The sequence below is a fragment of the Anopheles ziemanni genome, chromosome 2 (assembly GCF_943734765.1).
Source record: "Anopheles ziemanni chromosome 2, idAnoZiCoDA_A2_x.2, whole genome shotgun sequence".
NCBI classification, from domain to species: domain Eukaryota; kingdom Metazoa; phylum Arthropoda; class Insecta; order Diptera; family Culicidae; genus Anopheles; species Anopheles ziemanni.
In genome coordinates this window covers 475,043-490,575 of record NC_080705.1, presented here as the reverse complement: position 1 = coordinate 490,575, position 15,533 = coordinate 475,043, and the positions used below count along the sequence as shown (strand labels likewise).

Sequence of the window (15,533 nt, the reverse complement as noted above, 5' to 3'; positions counted from 1 at the left end):
CATAGCAACATTATGTCTTGAGAGGACTGGTTCTACAAACAAATCTTCCCTCAGTTCTTCTTTAGCTGTGGTGTATGTAGGGGCGTAATAAGTTCCGTCGAGGCTTGGTTTTCAGGCATCCAGAAGGACACCTAACGCGCCTACGGCCATTCAAATACCGTAGCTTGTGGGTTGGTACAATTTATAATTTCCGAAATTGTAGTTGAATGTTAAACGAACGTATTTAGCATAGTATTTTCGTATGTTTCTACATCATTCAGTGCGTGGTCTGTGCTAGCGACTGTGAATCTCCAGGAATTTTCAGAAGAGACGGCTCTCCGAACTTTTCTTCTCTCTCCTAGCATAAACCTGCAGTTCTCAATATTGTGACGTTCGTGGTGGCTGTGAAAATTGTGGAAAATCAACCACCCCATTTGAATCCACCTATATTTTGGAATACAGTGAACCACGAGAAACAAGGTGTGACTACTGCTCCGTACACAGAGGTTCATTGTTGCATCTTGTTAACTGGAAATGTAGATACTGTGTTTTTTCTTATAAATTGAGCTACTCTCGGCTCGTAGTAAGTGAAATTCGGTATTAAATTGAAATTCCCCAACAGGCTCTAGGATCATCTGAATTTGTCGCACGTTAAGTTTGAGTTATGTGTGTCGCGTGTGTGCATACATTAAAGTTCGTTTGGAGGCTCTGTTATGCAAAAAGTAATTCCTACCAGTGATTAGTGTGCTCGAGAAAATTGGAAAAGTGCGCTTGACTGGCTTAACTGACAGGGATAGTGTGCCCGAAATCAAAATCGTCACGTGTTTCCTGTAAAGTTTAAAAAGGCTACTTTGTGTCATTTATCGTTCCTGAAATCAAGGGAGTGTCAGAAGAGATTTGATCGTAGTGAACATCCTGGATGCAGCAAATCTATTCGATTTGGCAGTATATAACAGAATGGATTACTGATTGCGGACCTGGATTTTGGAATGATTCCTTTTGTGGTGAGTATGCTAGTATGGAAATGGTACAGGCCAGCATTACGGGAGTAAGGGGCTCGCTTGACCAACCAAAATTGCGCTACGGTTTATTGTTACAGTGTGGTTGACGTTGCTGCAAAAACGGGCCAAATGAGGGAGAAACGGTCGCAATGGTATTCTTGCTCGCATCCTTTTAGTGTAGGTTTTACAGTCATTAAATGTGCGAGGTCAAGTTAGTGAACCATACATATTTGACCACCCTAGAAGAACAGTTCTAACCGTCACATTCTCTCAAAGCGAATAAGTTTTAATTTCTGGTCAATAATTTATGACAAACTACACGAGCAACCTCTTTCTCCCCGTGTCGTAACGATGTTTTTACGGAAACTATAAAACGTCTTGAAAATCGTACCGATCACGGGGAGATTCATAATACCACGCAGCAAGAATGTTGACGCTCCGAAGTCACTTGTTCATAGCCCAGGGGAAGAAGAGTTTCCTGCAGGAGGGTCCTAAGGGAAGAACGGAGGAGCGAAGCACCGTAACTGCACGCATAGCGTGCGGCGGACAGCAGGTAACAAAGGAAAGGAAGAAATGGCGGATCGGTCAGACGCTGGAAGAACGACGAGCGCAAAGGGAGAAACGAACGTGAAAGACGCTAAAGGGAGAGAACGCTCGAGAAATGCTCGAGAAGAAAAAGGCCCAAGACGGATGGGAAATGATCGGTTTTCGTTTCGTTTCTTTTCTTTCGTCGCTGTGTCGTCGTTTCGTACACACACCATGGCCACTTTCCTAGTGGGTTTTCCTCTGCCCTCCACCTGCTTCGTGCGGCTTTTCTTTGCGCCCTACTGTTTCGTGCCGTCTTGTGTGGCGCAAGAGGACCAAGAATGTGCGGGCAGGGTGTGGAAGACGCCGACGGGTGTTGAGTGTTTTAAGATGGAATTTTTTTATAGGCTTTCTTCTGCTGGTGTCGATGCGATGATGGGTATTGGGTATCAGAGGAACCGAATATGTTTTGAATGAATTTTGGCTGCTTCCTCCGGCCTTTCGGAATGTGTGGGAACTTTAACGTAACGCTCACTGGGATGTAACCTAAATAGTGACCCCTGCGGGCGTGTGTGTATATGTATGTATCGATTGGGAAGCTAATGCGTCGGAGGTACCGGATGGTGCAGCCGGGAATATGGAAAGAAGAAAAGGATGCCAATGGGAAGGCACGATGCTGGACAGTCCTATCCGGTTATGAACTTCAAAACGAGACGATGGTGCGGTGGCGGTGTGGTTTCGGCTTCCGCTGGCTACTCCAATTTGATGTGGGCAGGAAGTGGACTGATGTAGTACGTAGAAAACAAAACCACACGAAATAATGCAGCACGCAAAACACAGGAATCGGAGAAGCATAAGCGCAATCGACAGCATGCTGAAAATTTTCCTTTCAGTTTGTTGCGCAAAATGAAAAGGCAAACAATCATTAAGAGAGTAATCATTTCAATGGTGAGGTAATATGATATGTTTTATGCTTTGGTATAATTGACCGAACATCGACCCCAATTGACCATTTCCGATCATCAAAGTGTTCCATCCAGCTTTCTGGAAGAGTTGGTAAGGGTCAAAGATCACATTATGTATTTATCGAAGCAGTCGGATTTTGCCCGAAATATCCACAGTTAGTGAACCATTGGCAGGTTCGCTGTATGTTCTTAAAATTAATTCGCCATCTAGTAGCATTCTAGTGAAGCATTGATACAGGATTGTATAAGGTGCCCTAAGGTCAACGAGGCGCCTACGATCAAGTTTGGTGCGATTTGCTCTCCGAACCGGTTTGTGTACCTTTTTTAGTGGAAAACCGCCCACCGTGGGAGTCAAATTCTATGCTTATTACCAGAACGAGATCAAAGTGTCTACTTTTTGTTTGTTTCTATCGCGTTCAGAAGCACCCATTCGGTGAAGGTTAATAAAAGCTGCGTTTAGTCAAGGGGCAGTTTCGATGTTATGTTTCGTTGGGTTGAAGGGCGGCGCGGGGTGCTGGAGGCGTGGGTTGTGCTGAATGATATTTAGCAGCAGCTCGCAACGGAACGCTTCTGTCAAGACGGTAGACCCAAACCCTTGATATTTTCCCAGCATAAACCGAGGGAGAAAGCATACTCCCCCAGGGAACCGCATTTTTCCCAAAACGCGAGACACGAGAGGCGTTTAAGAAATCCCGTGCCATTTAGAATGGTGAGAGCGAGAATTAGAGAGGCCCAGAGGCCAAAGAACAGATAAACGAAATTACAAGGAGAGAAACGACGACAAGGCGCATGATTGAAACCCTCGAAGAAGCTGTTCCCGTGTCAGAACGATGCACCGTTGGTTGGTGCTTGTGGAAAACAGAGGAAAACGCTGGATATTATAAATATTGTTCATAATTTTCTGGCTTCAACGTAAGGAAGCAAAACGCGACGGTTTCGACTTGCGCAAGTTGTTGATTAAAGTTTGAAATATGTTTTTTTTGTTTGGCACAGCACCAGTGACGCTTATAAAAAATATGTAGCTCAGTTTGTCGAGTGTCCCAGTATTCGTGGAGAAAATCTGGGTAGTGTATCGGTTCAGCACGGGAGAGTGAACATGTTGTAAAGAGTACGTAGTACGTAAAAAGGGAAAAGTATCCTTCCTATGCCAAGTGCTCCAGTTAAAAGGATTCCAGAGAGAGAGAGTGAGAGAGAAAGAGAGTACACTGAGCAGAGAGGAATTGTGGGAAAAGTTTGAGCTAAAGTTTTTCCAGATTTCCACCCAGGCTTCAAACACCACACGCAGTTCCAGGACGAATTTTTCTCGTAAAGTGTGACTCCGGTGGTGGTGCTGGAATTTCTTGAAACATTGAATTCCATGCTGCAGGACCACAATTTTCGCTAGGTAATGAAGAAGTTCTAGCAGTGAAAAGGAAATTGTTTTCCTGACGATTCGTTTCCTTTGATTTTTGGGCGGTTTAAATGTTCGTGTTACGGGAATACTGGCTAAATCCTTCTGCATATTATAAAGTAAAAGGTGTGTGGCTGCTGTCACACCAAAAAGTGAGTTTGTGTGAACGCGTGTGTGTGTTTGCAGTTGAAACCAATAGTTGCAAATTCACTGGCTCATGTGTGTCTCCCAAAAAAAGGTGAAATTCCATTTTAAGGTACGCTTTATGAACCAGGTAAAAACCAGTACTGGCGAAAATCGAGCCTAGAGATACTTTAAGGATACACACTACCGTAAACCACGTCGTCGTTCGAATGCGGATGCAAATGGGACGTGAGTAAACGTAGTAGCAGGGGTCAAAAATGGAATGCAGTTTTTCGTGTGTTGCTTTGATTCGGTTCGGTTTGTAGGGCTTTAGTGTGGTCTTCTATCCGCATAGAGCAAAACAAAAAAACGAGTGCTCTGTACGCCGAATAAAGCATCCCTCACAGGGAAAGCTACCTCCTAGCCTGGTGCAGGATTTATCGCGAACGTGTTCCGTCGAGCAAATAATAATTATTCGTGGCATGCCAGGCCACAAGCGCCACTGTTCGGAGCAATATGGACACCAAGGTAAAAGGCATACCGCAAGGATAATCTGCAGTGCACAGGAGTGTGTACGTGGTGTGGAGTATGTTATATGATTCGAATTTGATTACGCGGACCACACCCGCCCGCGTGTGTGTTGATAAAGTGTAGCGGTGCAAAATCTGTATTGATCCGTGTGGTGGAGCTCTAACCTTGGCGGAGGCAAAAAAAGGTTTTCCATCATCGCTCTGATGAGGCTAATTTTGCAGCTATTTCGTCGCTGCAAAACGTGTAGACGACTAAGCAGTAGAATAATTAGTTTGAAATGATGTATCAACTATCAAATTGATTTTAAGAATTTAGCGATCCATGATCCAGTCCCTCTAACAGTCCATCGTGATTTTGCTTGACATTTTTTTCGCTCGAGAAAGCCACCCTGGCCGCAATAGCTTCATCCCAGTTTGCATAACGTGTTTATGTGTATTTTATATCGAAATTTTTCTTTTGATTTTCCCGCAGGTGAGAACAGCACCATGAAGACGGTACGTTAGCAGTGACTATGGGATCAGAGGCATGGGCATGTGCGTGGACCCTGGGGTTTTCCGGTGGTGTCAGGCATTAAGCCGGTCGCGATCGTGTGCCACAATAACCACACCCAAATCGACCGATTCGAGGGAAACCTCTCTGTACGTTGGCCAAACCACCGGAGGACGCAAGGGTAGCAGTAGCGACCAGGAAGGGGAACGGTGTCGCAGTTGCTGCCGACGGCGGCAAAACGCAACAATAAACGGAACAGATTCTAAAGCGAAAACAGTTAGCAATTATACTAGGAGTAATACCATTGCCGGCGATATCCTCGAGGATACGCTCCATTGCCAGCAATCATCGTCAACGTTGTTGGTCGGCCTGGACATCGATAGTAAAGTAAGGCGGAACGTGTTTGACGCCAGCGTTCGAAATAGTGATAGATCGTTGCATCGTTTGATTTCGTCGTTTTTGCTGGTATTATGTTTCACGTTGGGCTGCTGTACAATTAATCCTCGTAAGTATTGATCTCGCGCGGTTGTCCGCGATTGTCCGTTTGCCATTACATAATGCTTCCGTGACCTTGTTGTATGTTTTTTGCAGCGCAAGATGCGGTGCACATTACTGCGATCCTCGGCGAAAGCGTTGTGTTCAACTGTCATGTTGACTTCCCGGGCGATCATCCAGTTCCCTATGTCTTGCAATGGGAAAAGAAGGTGAGCGAAAAAGTACGTTATCAAGCGATCCCGGAAAATCTAATCAAGTTTTTAAGTTGCATTAAGAGCAAACAAAACAGGGTGTAAAGCGCACAAGCAAGTTTATAATTGACGCCGAAGGCAACTGTGCCTAGTTCCTTCGAGTGCGAAAATGACCTAAGTATTCCACGATCGAATTCTTATGTATTAACTTTATCGCATTTACTTTTGCTGTTTCGTTTGTTTGTTGGTCACAATTTTAACAGCTTTATGCTACATCAAAGTCTTACAATGGTGCTTTAACAGATATGAATAACGAGAAAGCATGCATGATGAAAAATAACTTGCTTAAATTGAAAAGCCAGCTTAAGTTGTATTAGCTTAGTTTTAACGAGATTTTTAATTTTATTTTTATGTTTATATCATGCATGAATTTTCTCCAATATATTTATGTCATCAAACACGTTTCTAATGCATGCGATAATTAATTTATCTTCTTGTAAGCGCTTTTATTGACATGCTTATATTGGTCTACTTAAAGAAACTAAGGATGGGTTCACCTTTATCTTGTATATGGTTGATTTTTATTCTATGGAAAAAGAAAATGATTTATTTTACCATTACCTACGCTTTATATGTCATAACGTATCTTCACATTTATTTTTATATCGCGCATGTGTTTGTATGGAATGGAAAAAAAATATTCGGAACGGCTAATAGACAGTCAACAAAATAAGCTAAAAATGAGGATAATATAATGTGATTTTTTGTCTTTTTGCATGTTAGTTTTTTTACATTTCTAATTGCAATTGAAGAATAATAAGATATCATTGGTAGTGTTGTGGAATATGACAAACACTGACATCGAAATGTTCTTAAATCGTCAGTGGAATTGTGAACTAACTTCCGGTTGTTTGGTTGGCGTCGTCTAGGGACAGGAGATACCGATTTTTATATGGTACGAAAGCTACCCGACACACAGCGGAGAAGGATACGAGGGACGTGTTTCTAGGGTTCCACCAAACTCCACGTTTGGCGCGGCATCACTGAATCTTACGGACATACGCGAGTCCGACCAGGGTTGGTACGAGTGCAAAGTAGTCTTTCTCAACCGACCTCCGAAGCAGCATAAGAACGGCACATGGTTTCACCTGGACGTCCATGCACCGCCGAGATTTAGTGTAACGCCAGAGGATATAATTTACGTTAACTTAGGTAACAATCAATGACTTCGATAATTGCTGGTATGTATTGCGTCGTCTAACTGTATTTGATTTCTATTCTCAGGTGACTCTATAATATTGAATTGCCAGGCAGATGGCACACCAACACCAGAAATTTTATGGTACAAAGATGCAAACCCGGTGGATCCGTCCTCTACTGTTGGTATCTTTAATGACGGCACCGAGTTGCGGATTAGCACCATCCGGCACGAAGACATCGGCGATTACACGTGTATCGCGCGCAATGGTGAGGGACAAGTCTCCCATACCGCCCGTGTTATAATAGCGGGCGGCGCTGTAATCATGGTAAAAATTTTGACTAAGAACGAATCTACAAATCTCAATACTCTCAGAATCCCTGTTAAGTCTCGCAACAAAACCCTATTTCACCACGTGATTCTATAACTTGTTTGGCAGTGTGTCGTACTATGTAGCTCGCCCTTTCTATGTCTCTCTTTCTGATCATGTTCTTCCCTTCCGAGTCCCAGTATCTTTGCATCTTTATAATACCTTAAAGTGCCCTCCACTTTTCCACCTCGTACGTAATGTTATATGATTTTGTAAGCTAATGTTTCTGTGTTTATAGAGCACAATTGCACAAATTTAATCCTAGCTCACCTATTGACTGGCATTCGTTGGCTCGTCTATGAGCATCCTCTTGCCATTATGACATGGTTAGAAAGTGCACCTTTTGTAATGGGCTGTTCGATGATCATGTTACGGCTCACGTTACTATAAACTGTGTGCGGTAAACAGTTTCCAGTAGAAAGCATGATCGCCGTCCTGTTAGTTGATTTTCCATTAGAGTCTGCGTTGACTGCAACGTAATGCAAGCCCTCTCTACTGTACCACGATGTGTCGCTCGCGAATTGCAACGATCATCATAGTTTATCACCCTTAATCGTGTTTTTTCGTTAAATAGAAAGTAAACTTGTATCTTTTGTGGTTGTTAATATTAAGCAGTCAGTCTACGGCTTGCTATTTCACATGTTTCTCAAAAACCGAATCACATTTTCTTACTGTTCCCCTGCTTCAAATTGACATTTGACGCGAACAGGTGCCGCCCACTAACCAGACAAAGCTGGAGGGTGAGAAAGTGCAGTTCACCTGCGAGGCAAAGGCAATGCCGGGAAATGTAACAGTAAGATGGTTCCGTGAAGGGTCACCGGTAAGGGAAGTGGCCGCTCTCGAGACGCGCGTCACCATCCGCAAGGATGGGTCACTGATCATCAATCCGGTCAGCGCGGACGACTCTGGTCAATACACGTGTGAGGTATCGAATGGCATCGGAGAACCACAAAGTGCTTCGGCTTATTTAAATATAGAATGTGAGTGACCGACCGATGTTTGGTTTCGTGGTGTAGGAGCATAAAAATGTACAATGATACATAATTATGTTTATGTGTTTTATCTATACCTCTCCCAACAGATCCTGCCAAAGTGACCTTCACCCCAACAATACAATACTTACCGTTTCGTTTAGCTGGTGTTGTACAATGCTATATAAAAGCGAATCCTCCTCTACAATATGTAACATGGACCAAAGATAAACGATTGCTGGAACCTTATCAAACGAAAGACATAGTTATAATGAATAACGGTTCGCTGCTGTTCACGCGTGTGAACCAAAACCACCAGGGTCGGTACACGTGCACACCCTACAACGCGCAGGGTACGCAAGGGTCGTCTGGTCACATGGAGGTGTTGGTGCGCAAACCGCCGGCATTCACTGTCGAGCCGGATCCGCTGTACCAGCGTAAGGTGGGTGAATCGGTCGAAATGCACTGTGATGCGCAGGAGGCAGAAGGCACCTCTAAGCCGACCATCCAGTGGCAACGGCGCGACGGCCAGCCGCTGCAGAAGAACCGTGTCAAGATAAACAACGGCAATATTACGATCGAAAACCTGCGGCGATCCGACTTCGGATACTATCAGTGTGTGGCATCAAACGAAGTCGCTACCATCGTGTCCGCCACCCAGTTGGTGATAGAGGGGACGCAGCCCCATGCCCCGTACAATTTGAGTGGCTCAGCAACCGAGTTTTCCGTTACGCTGTCCTGGATGCCGGGCTACAGCGGCGGACCGGACTACAAGCAGGACTACACCATCTGGTACCGGGAGGCAGGCGTATCCGAGTGGTCTACCATTCCCGTGACGCCATCCGGCAGCACGCAAGTGACGATCAACCGTCTGTCGCCCGGTACGACGTATGAATTCCAGGTGATCGGTAAAAACGCTCTGGGCGATGGCATGATGAGCAAGGTGATAACTATACGAACACTCGGTAAGTTTTCCTAGCAGCAAAGCCAAATTCCAAAGTGGCAAGAGAAAACTCTCGCGCGTTTAAAACGGCACAAGTCATAATACGTGTACCATTTGTTTATGATTATCCGAATGCCAACCTCTTCTAATGCGTACCACAGATGCTCAAAAGGCAAAGAAACCTTCGACGACAACGGCGGCACCAAACGAAAAAGAATTCAAACATGCGTCAGACGAGTTGGGTAAGCGGTCCCATTCTGCAAAAGGAATTCGCGTGCCTACAATAGCCCAAAAAACCTGCCTAAATTATGTCATGCCTGACGCATTCGCATGTTTCATTTGACATTCGCCATCCATATCATCACCATACCCTAATGCATTCATGCAATAAAAAGCATCAGTCGAAATGCACTTTGTGCACGTTTCCAACATTACACGATGACATCAGTCGAACACTAACCTAGCATTGCACTCTACACTTTCGCATCACCACTTTTTTGTTTCATTCTGCTTTTCGTTTTACAGACATCGATAGCTATAAGTCCATTTTATTCCCCATCGACTCAACTGGTTCAACTTTTTTTCCGCCGGTCTTCCGACCCACAGGTACATGCTTTTAAAAACACACACATTACAGCATAAACACTACATACATATCACCTCACCCTCTTCCTTCAGTAGAAAAAGTTATGCTTAGTTGATAGTTCTCCCCGTCATGTTATTTTATGTGTAGCTTATGCTGGGTAGTTGCAGTTAAGATCATTTCGTTATCATTTTCTGGACCGCACTGGCTGACTAAGTTATTATGTTTGGCTTTCATCGTAGGTCCCAAACCGGGTCAACCGCGGAACGTGACGGTGGTTGAAATTCCGAACGGTTTCCTCATCTCGTGGCAGGTCCCGCTCGAACGGGCCCACTTGGTACAGTTTTACACGATCAAGTACCGAACGGACGCTCAGTGGAAGACGCTCAACCGGGGACAGATTCGACCAGAGGAAACTTCTTACCTCGTTAAGAATCTGGTCGGAGGCCGAACGTACTATTTCCGCGTGTTGGCCAACTCGCTGAAGAGCTACGAGACGAGCGAGGAGATCAAATTTCCTGTTCCGGCACGGGTGAAGCACAAAGCCATCACGGCCGGCGTAGTCGGTGGAATCTTGTTCTTCATTGTAGCTATCATTCTGTCAATCTGTGCCGTCAAAATATGCAATAAGCGTAAGCGTAGAAAACAGGAAAAAGGTAAGTCTTGCTGGGCCCCACGAGTAGCATTGAGTGCCGTAGTCAGGGTGTATACTATCCTATTGTATTGGCTTAACTGGCCGTAACGCAAACGAAAGATTAATATGACCGCTAACATTTTCCTTGGATATATTGTTTAACCCACTAATAATCGATTAGATTTGAACGCCGAGAAAGATACTCGATATTTTTATGTTGAAAATGAATCTCTCATCATTGGTTAGTTGCTAGTACATGTCCCATTGTCCATTTGTTTTGTTTGATCGTGCATATGGAGGTAAGTAGAGTAACATCATCTTTTCGTCGAGACCGCGTGAACAACGCAAACGAATGGATGGGTATACGCCTTGATGAGTGCCAGAATCATTTTCTCTAACTGTGACGCGAGCAACCCTCTTCTTAGAGCCTTCCTTAACCGTTGATGCGATCGATGTAAGGAAGGCTATAAGAATGGCTCGGTATTACCACCTTTTTAAATGGAAGAAATTATCCGATTGCAGAACTCAACATGGTAACAGCGAGACTAACGGATAGGAATGCACTTAGTCAACCAATACCATTGAGGAGGTGAGTGAAAGCAAATCTGTACATTTTTTTTAAATGCATCCTTTTTCCGACCGATTTGTGATTGGTTTCATTCCACTATTTCTCTTCCATATACATGCATATCCTTTTAAGATAGATACAAAGGTAATGGGAGTAGATTGAACAAACTACGCTGTGGATAGGTTCCCGATGAAAGATCTTTACAGTGATTGATGCTAATGTATTGCGTTTTAAATCTTTCCCGTCTTTCGTACAGATTTATGCAAGGAGAAAGCAAAGCAAGCCGATTACCCGGCCTAAACATACTGATAGCTATATTACACTGGATTTGGCCACCAGGACGTTGTCAAAACTGTGATTCTATATATTCGAATAAATATACCGGCGACCAAGCTATGAACGTTGGGCAAATTCATCGCGCCGCTGACGGTCGGTTTGTGCTGTCGCAGGATCTGGTGGACGGTATTGTTTCGCTCCGCAACAGCATCGTTTCGCAGTACAGCAGCAGTGATGATGGAGGCTTCCTGCCGAAGAGGCTTCCAACGATGACGAAGGCATCGTGGCGGCGCCCGCTCGTTTCCTTTCCGAGCCAGCTCAGTTTGCAGTTTGAAGAAGGCAGCGGTGGTGGTGGTGGTGGTGTTGGTGGTAATGGTGGAGGAGGAATGCCACAGCAAGCACAACCCCAACAGTCGCTATACACCAACACCATGCCGGGAAACGTGATGATATCCTCGGTGAGTTCCAACGTCCCCATGATGATGGCGGCGCAAACACTCTACACCACGCCGTCGCGCGTTTCGAAGGTGGTGGCCAGCTCGCCAGCTACTTCCAGTCCGCAGGTGGTCAATTCTCCTTGGTCACCACTTTACTTCAGCGATCTCAGTTCGGTCCACCATCTCAGCTCGGCCGAACGTTCCTTTCCAACGCCACAGAGCATGCACTCTGTGCAACGCTACTATAACCACGAGCTACCTGTTCTCCAAAGTTTGCAGCATCTGTCCACCAGCCAGCTGCAGCAGCAGCAACAGCAGCAGCATCAGCATCATCTACATCATAATCACAATCACCTCCATCTGGCACACGGCTTCATCCCGGTGGACGTGCCAACCAACTTGTCCTACTACCATGGCCAACCGGGCGGTGGTCAATCAGCCCAGGAGCAAACTCAGCATCAAAATGTGTATCAAAACGTACCCCCATGGGGATACTATGGGGGTGGGGCGACCGGAGGCACCTTCCCTTACAGCAATCGTCCAAAGCTTTTCTCACGCTACTACCCGCGAAGTATGCCGCGAAGTTTGAACCGCACCATTCGTGAGCTACGATCTCCGATGCTGAATCTCAACCTCAGCACGACCCCGCTCAGTGCCGGTGGGTTGGAAAACTCGCCTCAGAGCTATTCCAGCTCTAGCGGCTTTGGAAGCAAAAATACTTCGAGTAACAACACCCAACCCAGTGCTGCTGGGATGGCTGCCAGTGCAAATCACAATCTGCTGCGTGAGTGGCGCTATTTACCACCATACCGGCCACCACCACCTCCACCCAGCCTGCACCATGCTGCCCCGCTCTCCATCGGTGGAGGACGCTTCGAGAATCCGCCCTACTCTATGTCGCATTGGTTGGAACTGATCACGCGACTAAACATAGCGTCGGAAAAGGCCAACATTAACAACACGGCCGATGTGGGTAGCGTTGATGGTCACTACGAGTTCGATCCTTCTACGCCGACTCCGACCGCGTCCACCCCAACAGGCATGATCCGGGACGATTTCCATCATCTGATGACACTTCCGTCGACCTCGAGTGATCTGCTGTGGAGCGCGACTGGGCTTGCGGGCGTTGTTTCGTCGTTGAACGGTAGCCGAAAGCGGGGTCAATCGCGATACGATAACATCGATGCGCGGGTGCAAGCCATGAAGGAGGAATTCTACGAATACCGTAAGCGACAGCAGCTGCAAGCCGTTAGTGGTGGACAGAACGTGGCTGAGCTTGAGAGCGCCTGCTAATTTCTACGATCACAGTCGAATTATCTGATCGAAAGCGTTAGATCAGGGGCGAATGAGGTGGTCGAAGGCTGCAATCGACGATGGAAAAGATGATCAAAAGAGGGTAACGATGCAAACGACACAAACAGACTAACTCTCTAGAGCAATACAACAGCGATCGAAATATGTCCGTTTCTCAACACATTACCTAGTTTTGTTGCTACTGTTTTACGATGGCATGGGAGGGCTGGAAGCAGATGTCTCTGGAGTTCTATGTCTTGTGAAGCCTTTGAATCATCTGTGAACCGTATTGGTCCGTTACGATTTAATATACTCACTCACTGGACTCATCCACTAGTGTGGACACGGCGAAATCATATTACCGAAAAATATTCATGCACCTCGACACACAGCCACACAAACATAACACCCGTTCTAGAAAGAGTTGCAAGTTAAACGAAAACAAAAAAAATCACATTAGCATATGAAATGAAACGAAGAGACAAGGAAACTAAGGAATCAACGGAAGGAGAATGCAAAGTAAATGCATTAACATAATTTCAGAACACGTATAGAAAGCACGCTCACCTTTATTACTGATACTAAAGTCACCCATTTCACCAAGTCGAAAAACAAGAAAGAATAATACCACTTATAAATGATAAAAATGAAACATTTTTCTGCACATAGTGAAGAGAATTAAAGGAAAAAAAAAGATGAAAATGAGAACATGACAAATAGGTATCCACATAACTAATATTTAATGTTCTTACAACCGAACAATATTCTGAATCTCTGACGCAAGAAACAAAGCAAAAAGGAAACTCTCAAAACATATGAAATGAAATAGTAAACGAATCGAGGTAACAAAGCAACAAGTAGTAGTTCGTAAGAGATTACATAATAAGATAATCTAGTAGTTTGGTAGTCACAGCAGCAACAGGCGTATCGATGTCGTCGTTGAGCAGGTAACACGAGGCGAGTATCGGATCGCGTTACATTAACATGGGGAATACTCAAGCAGGAAAAATAAAAACACAAACAGCTCACAGAATATAATTATTCATGGCTTACTGGTGGCGTTAAAATCTAGCATCAGTCAGTCAGTCAGACCAGTGAGTACGGCAAGCGAAACCATTCATTCTAAACTAGCGAAACAAGAAATAACAAATTCAAAATTGAGATTAATAGAGTCAATGGTATAAACGAATCGAATGATCCACTCAACCAAGACTCCACTACCTATTGCACGTTTTGGTAGTGGAGTTAGTGTAGCCGATTGCAAACAAGTTGTGTTACTTCAGCACGAATGAGGAAAAAACAACGTACTGGCAGAGTAAACTAACTCTATGCTGGTTTGCCATAGGATAGCACATATGAGTTGAGATTAATTATAGTTTGAATGCGATACATAGTGATATATTTATGTTTGAATGCATTGTGCGATATATAGCATACACAAGAATAGCACTAGGCAATACATGACCCATTCGTCGTGTTGGGCGACGTCAATGTAATTACGAAGTAACGCGGATCCATGAGTCTCACACGCTTGCTGAAAACGGGTTAGCCACACAAATGGAATATAACTTTGATTTACGACTTCCATCAGGCACAACCCGGCCACCCCCCCCCCCACCCTCCCTCCCTCCCTCCCTCCCTTTCTCCCTGTTTTTATATGATCGATATCCGTCGTAGAAACAGTTGCATTTAAGTTATTACATGAGTTGAAGATTATAACGGACTAATCCATGTTGTTTTCACTGTTGAAATGGCTTTGTTTCATTAGACATACATTTATACATTTACATTTATAGTCTTTTCTTAACGCATAAGTTATTAATATGTCGGTTTCTTTATTTTCAAGTTGCCTATGAATGGTACAAAACGAATGTGGGAAAGCGAGATTGGGTATGCAATGTTCTAGTGCATACCGGACAACAGAAGTTACGGATTGTAACAGAGCACAACGATGCGCAGAGCGTATCCCAGAGAATAATAGGCACTTTTTTGTATGCCGGTACGTTTTGGATTTTTTATCTGTTCCATCTTGTGGCTAAGCGTCGGCAAGACAGTGATTGACCATACTACTCGATTGCGTGCCATGGGACTAGATTATCATCATCACCCCCTCACAAGTTTGATTGAAAAAGTAAACGAAAAATAACTTTTGAACTATTGTGAACAGTACGAGGACGTGTTGAACTGGTTTCAGTGGTCACACATGAAGGTCGTTTTTAAATGAAGGAAAAAAACTAACAAAAAATACAATGACAGAGTTAGTATAACACACGGTAATCCAGTTTATTGATATGGCCCCTTTCAAGCGATGAAGAGCAATTGATGCAAACAAATTTCAGGTTGGCTTACGATGAACCAAAACGATGAATCGATCAATGAGCATAAGAAAAGTTAAGGCCTTGGCCGACGGGAAGTACACAAGAAACACAGCAACACACAACACACATAGCACACAGATCGACTTATCGACCCGTAACTTGTACATATTCCTTGTTCTCGTATGATTTCTATAACAAGTATAGAGAAACAGAACCGACATACATACATTCCATTAGCTTCTAGTTTATATCG

At 44.5% G+C, this 15,533-nt stretch overlaps 1 protein-coding gene across 1 annotated transcript; it reads left to right on the top strand.

Annotated features, from left to right (window-relative positions):
• Positions 1-5,039: 5,039 nt before the first annotated feature.
• On the top strand, positions 5,040-14,473 carry LOC131282882 (protein turtle). The gene is made up of 10 exons (XM_058312426.1): positions 5,040-5,508; positions 5,595-5,719; positions 6,619-6,901; positions 6,974-7,215; positions 7,967-8,237; positions 8,339-9,193; positions 9,333-9,413; positions 9,997-10,410; positions 10,911-10,977; positions 11,213-14,473. The coding sequence occupies exons 1-10, from the start codon at positions 5,040-5,042 to the stop codon at positions 12,960-12,962; spliced, it is 4,557 nt and encodes a 1,518-aa protein (XP_058168409.1). The 3' UTR covers positions 12,963-14,473.
• Positions 14,474-15,533: the final 1,060 nt, after the last annotated feature.

Excerpts from the sequence above, each read along its gene's own strand:
- LOC131282882 (XM_058312426.1), top strand. The coding sequence starts at position 5,040 with ATGGGCATGTGCGTGGACCCTGGGGTTTTCCGGTGGTGTCAGGCATTA. Across the intron at positions 6,902-6,973 it reads TATAATTTACGTTAACTTAG|GTGACTCTATAATATTGAAT; the intron begins GTAACAATCAAT and ends TTCTATTCTCAG. Across the intron at positions 7,216-7,966 it reads CGGGCGGCGCTGTAATCATG|GTGCCGCCCACTAACCAGAC; the intron begins GTAAAAATTTTG and ends TGACGCGAACAG.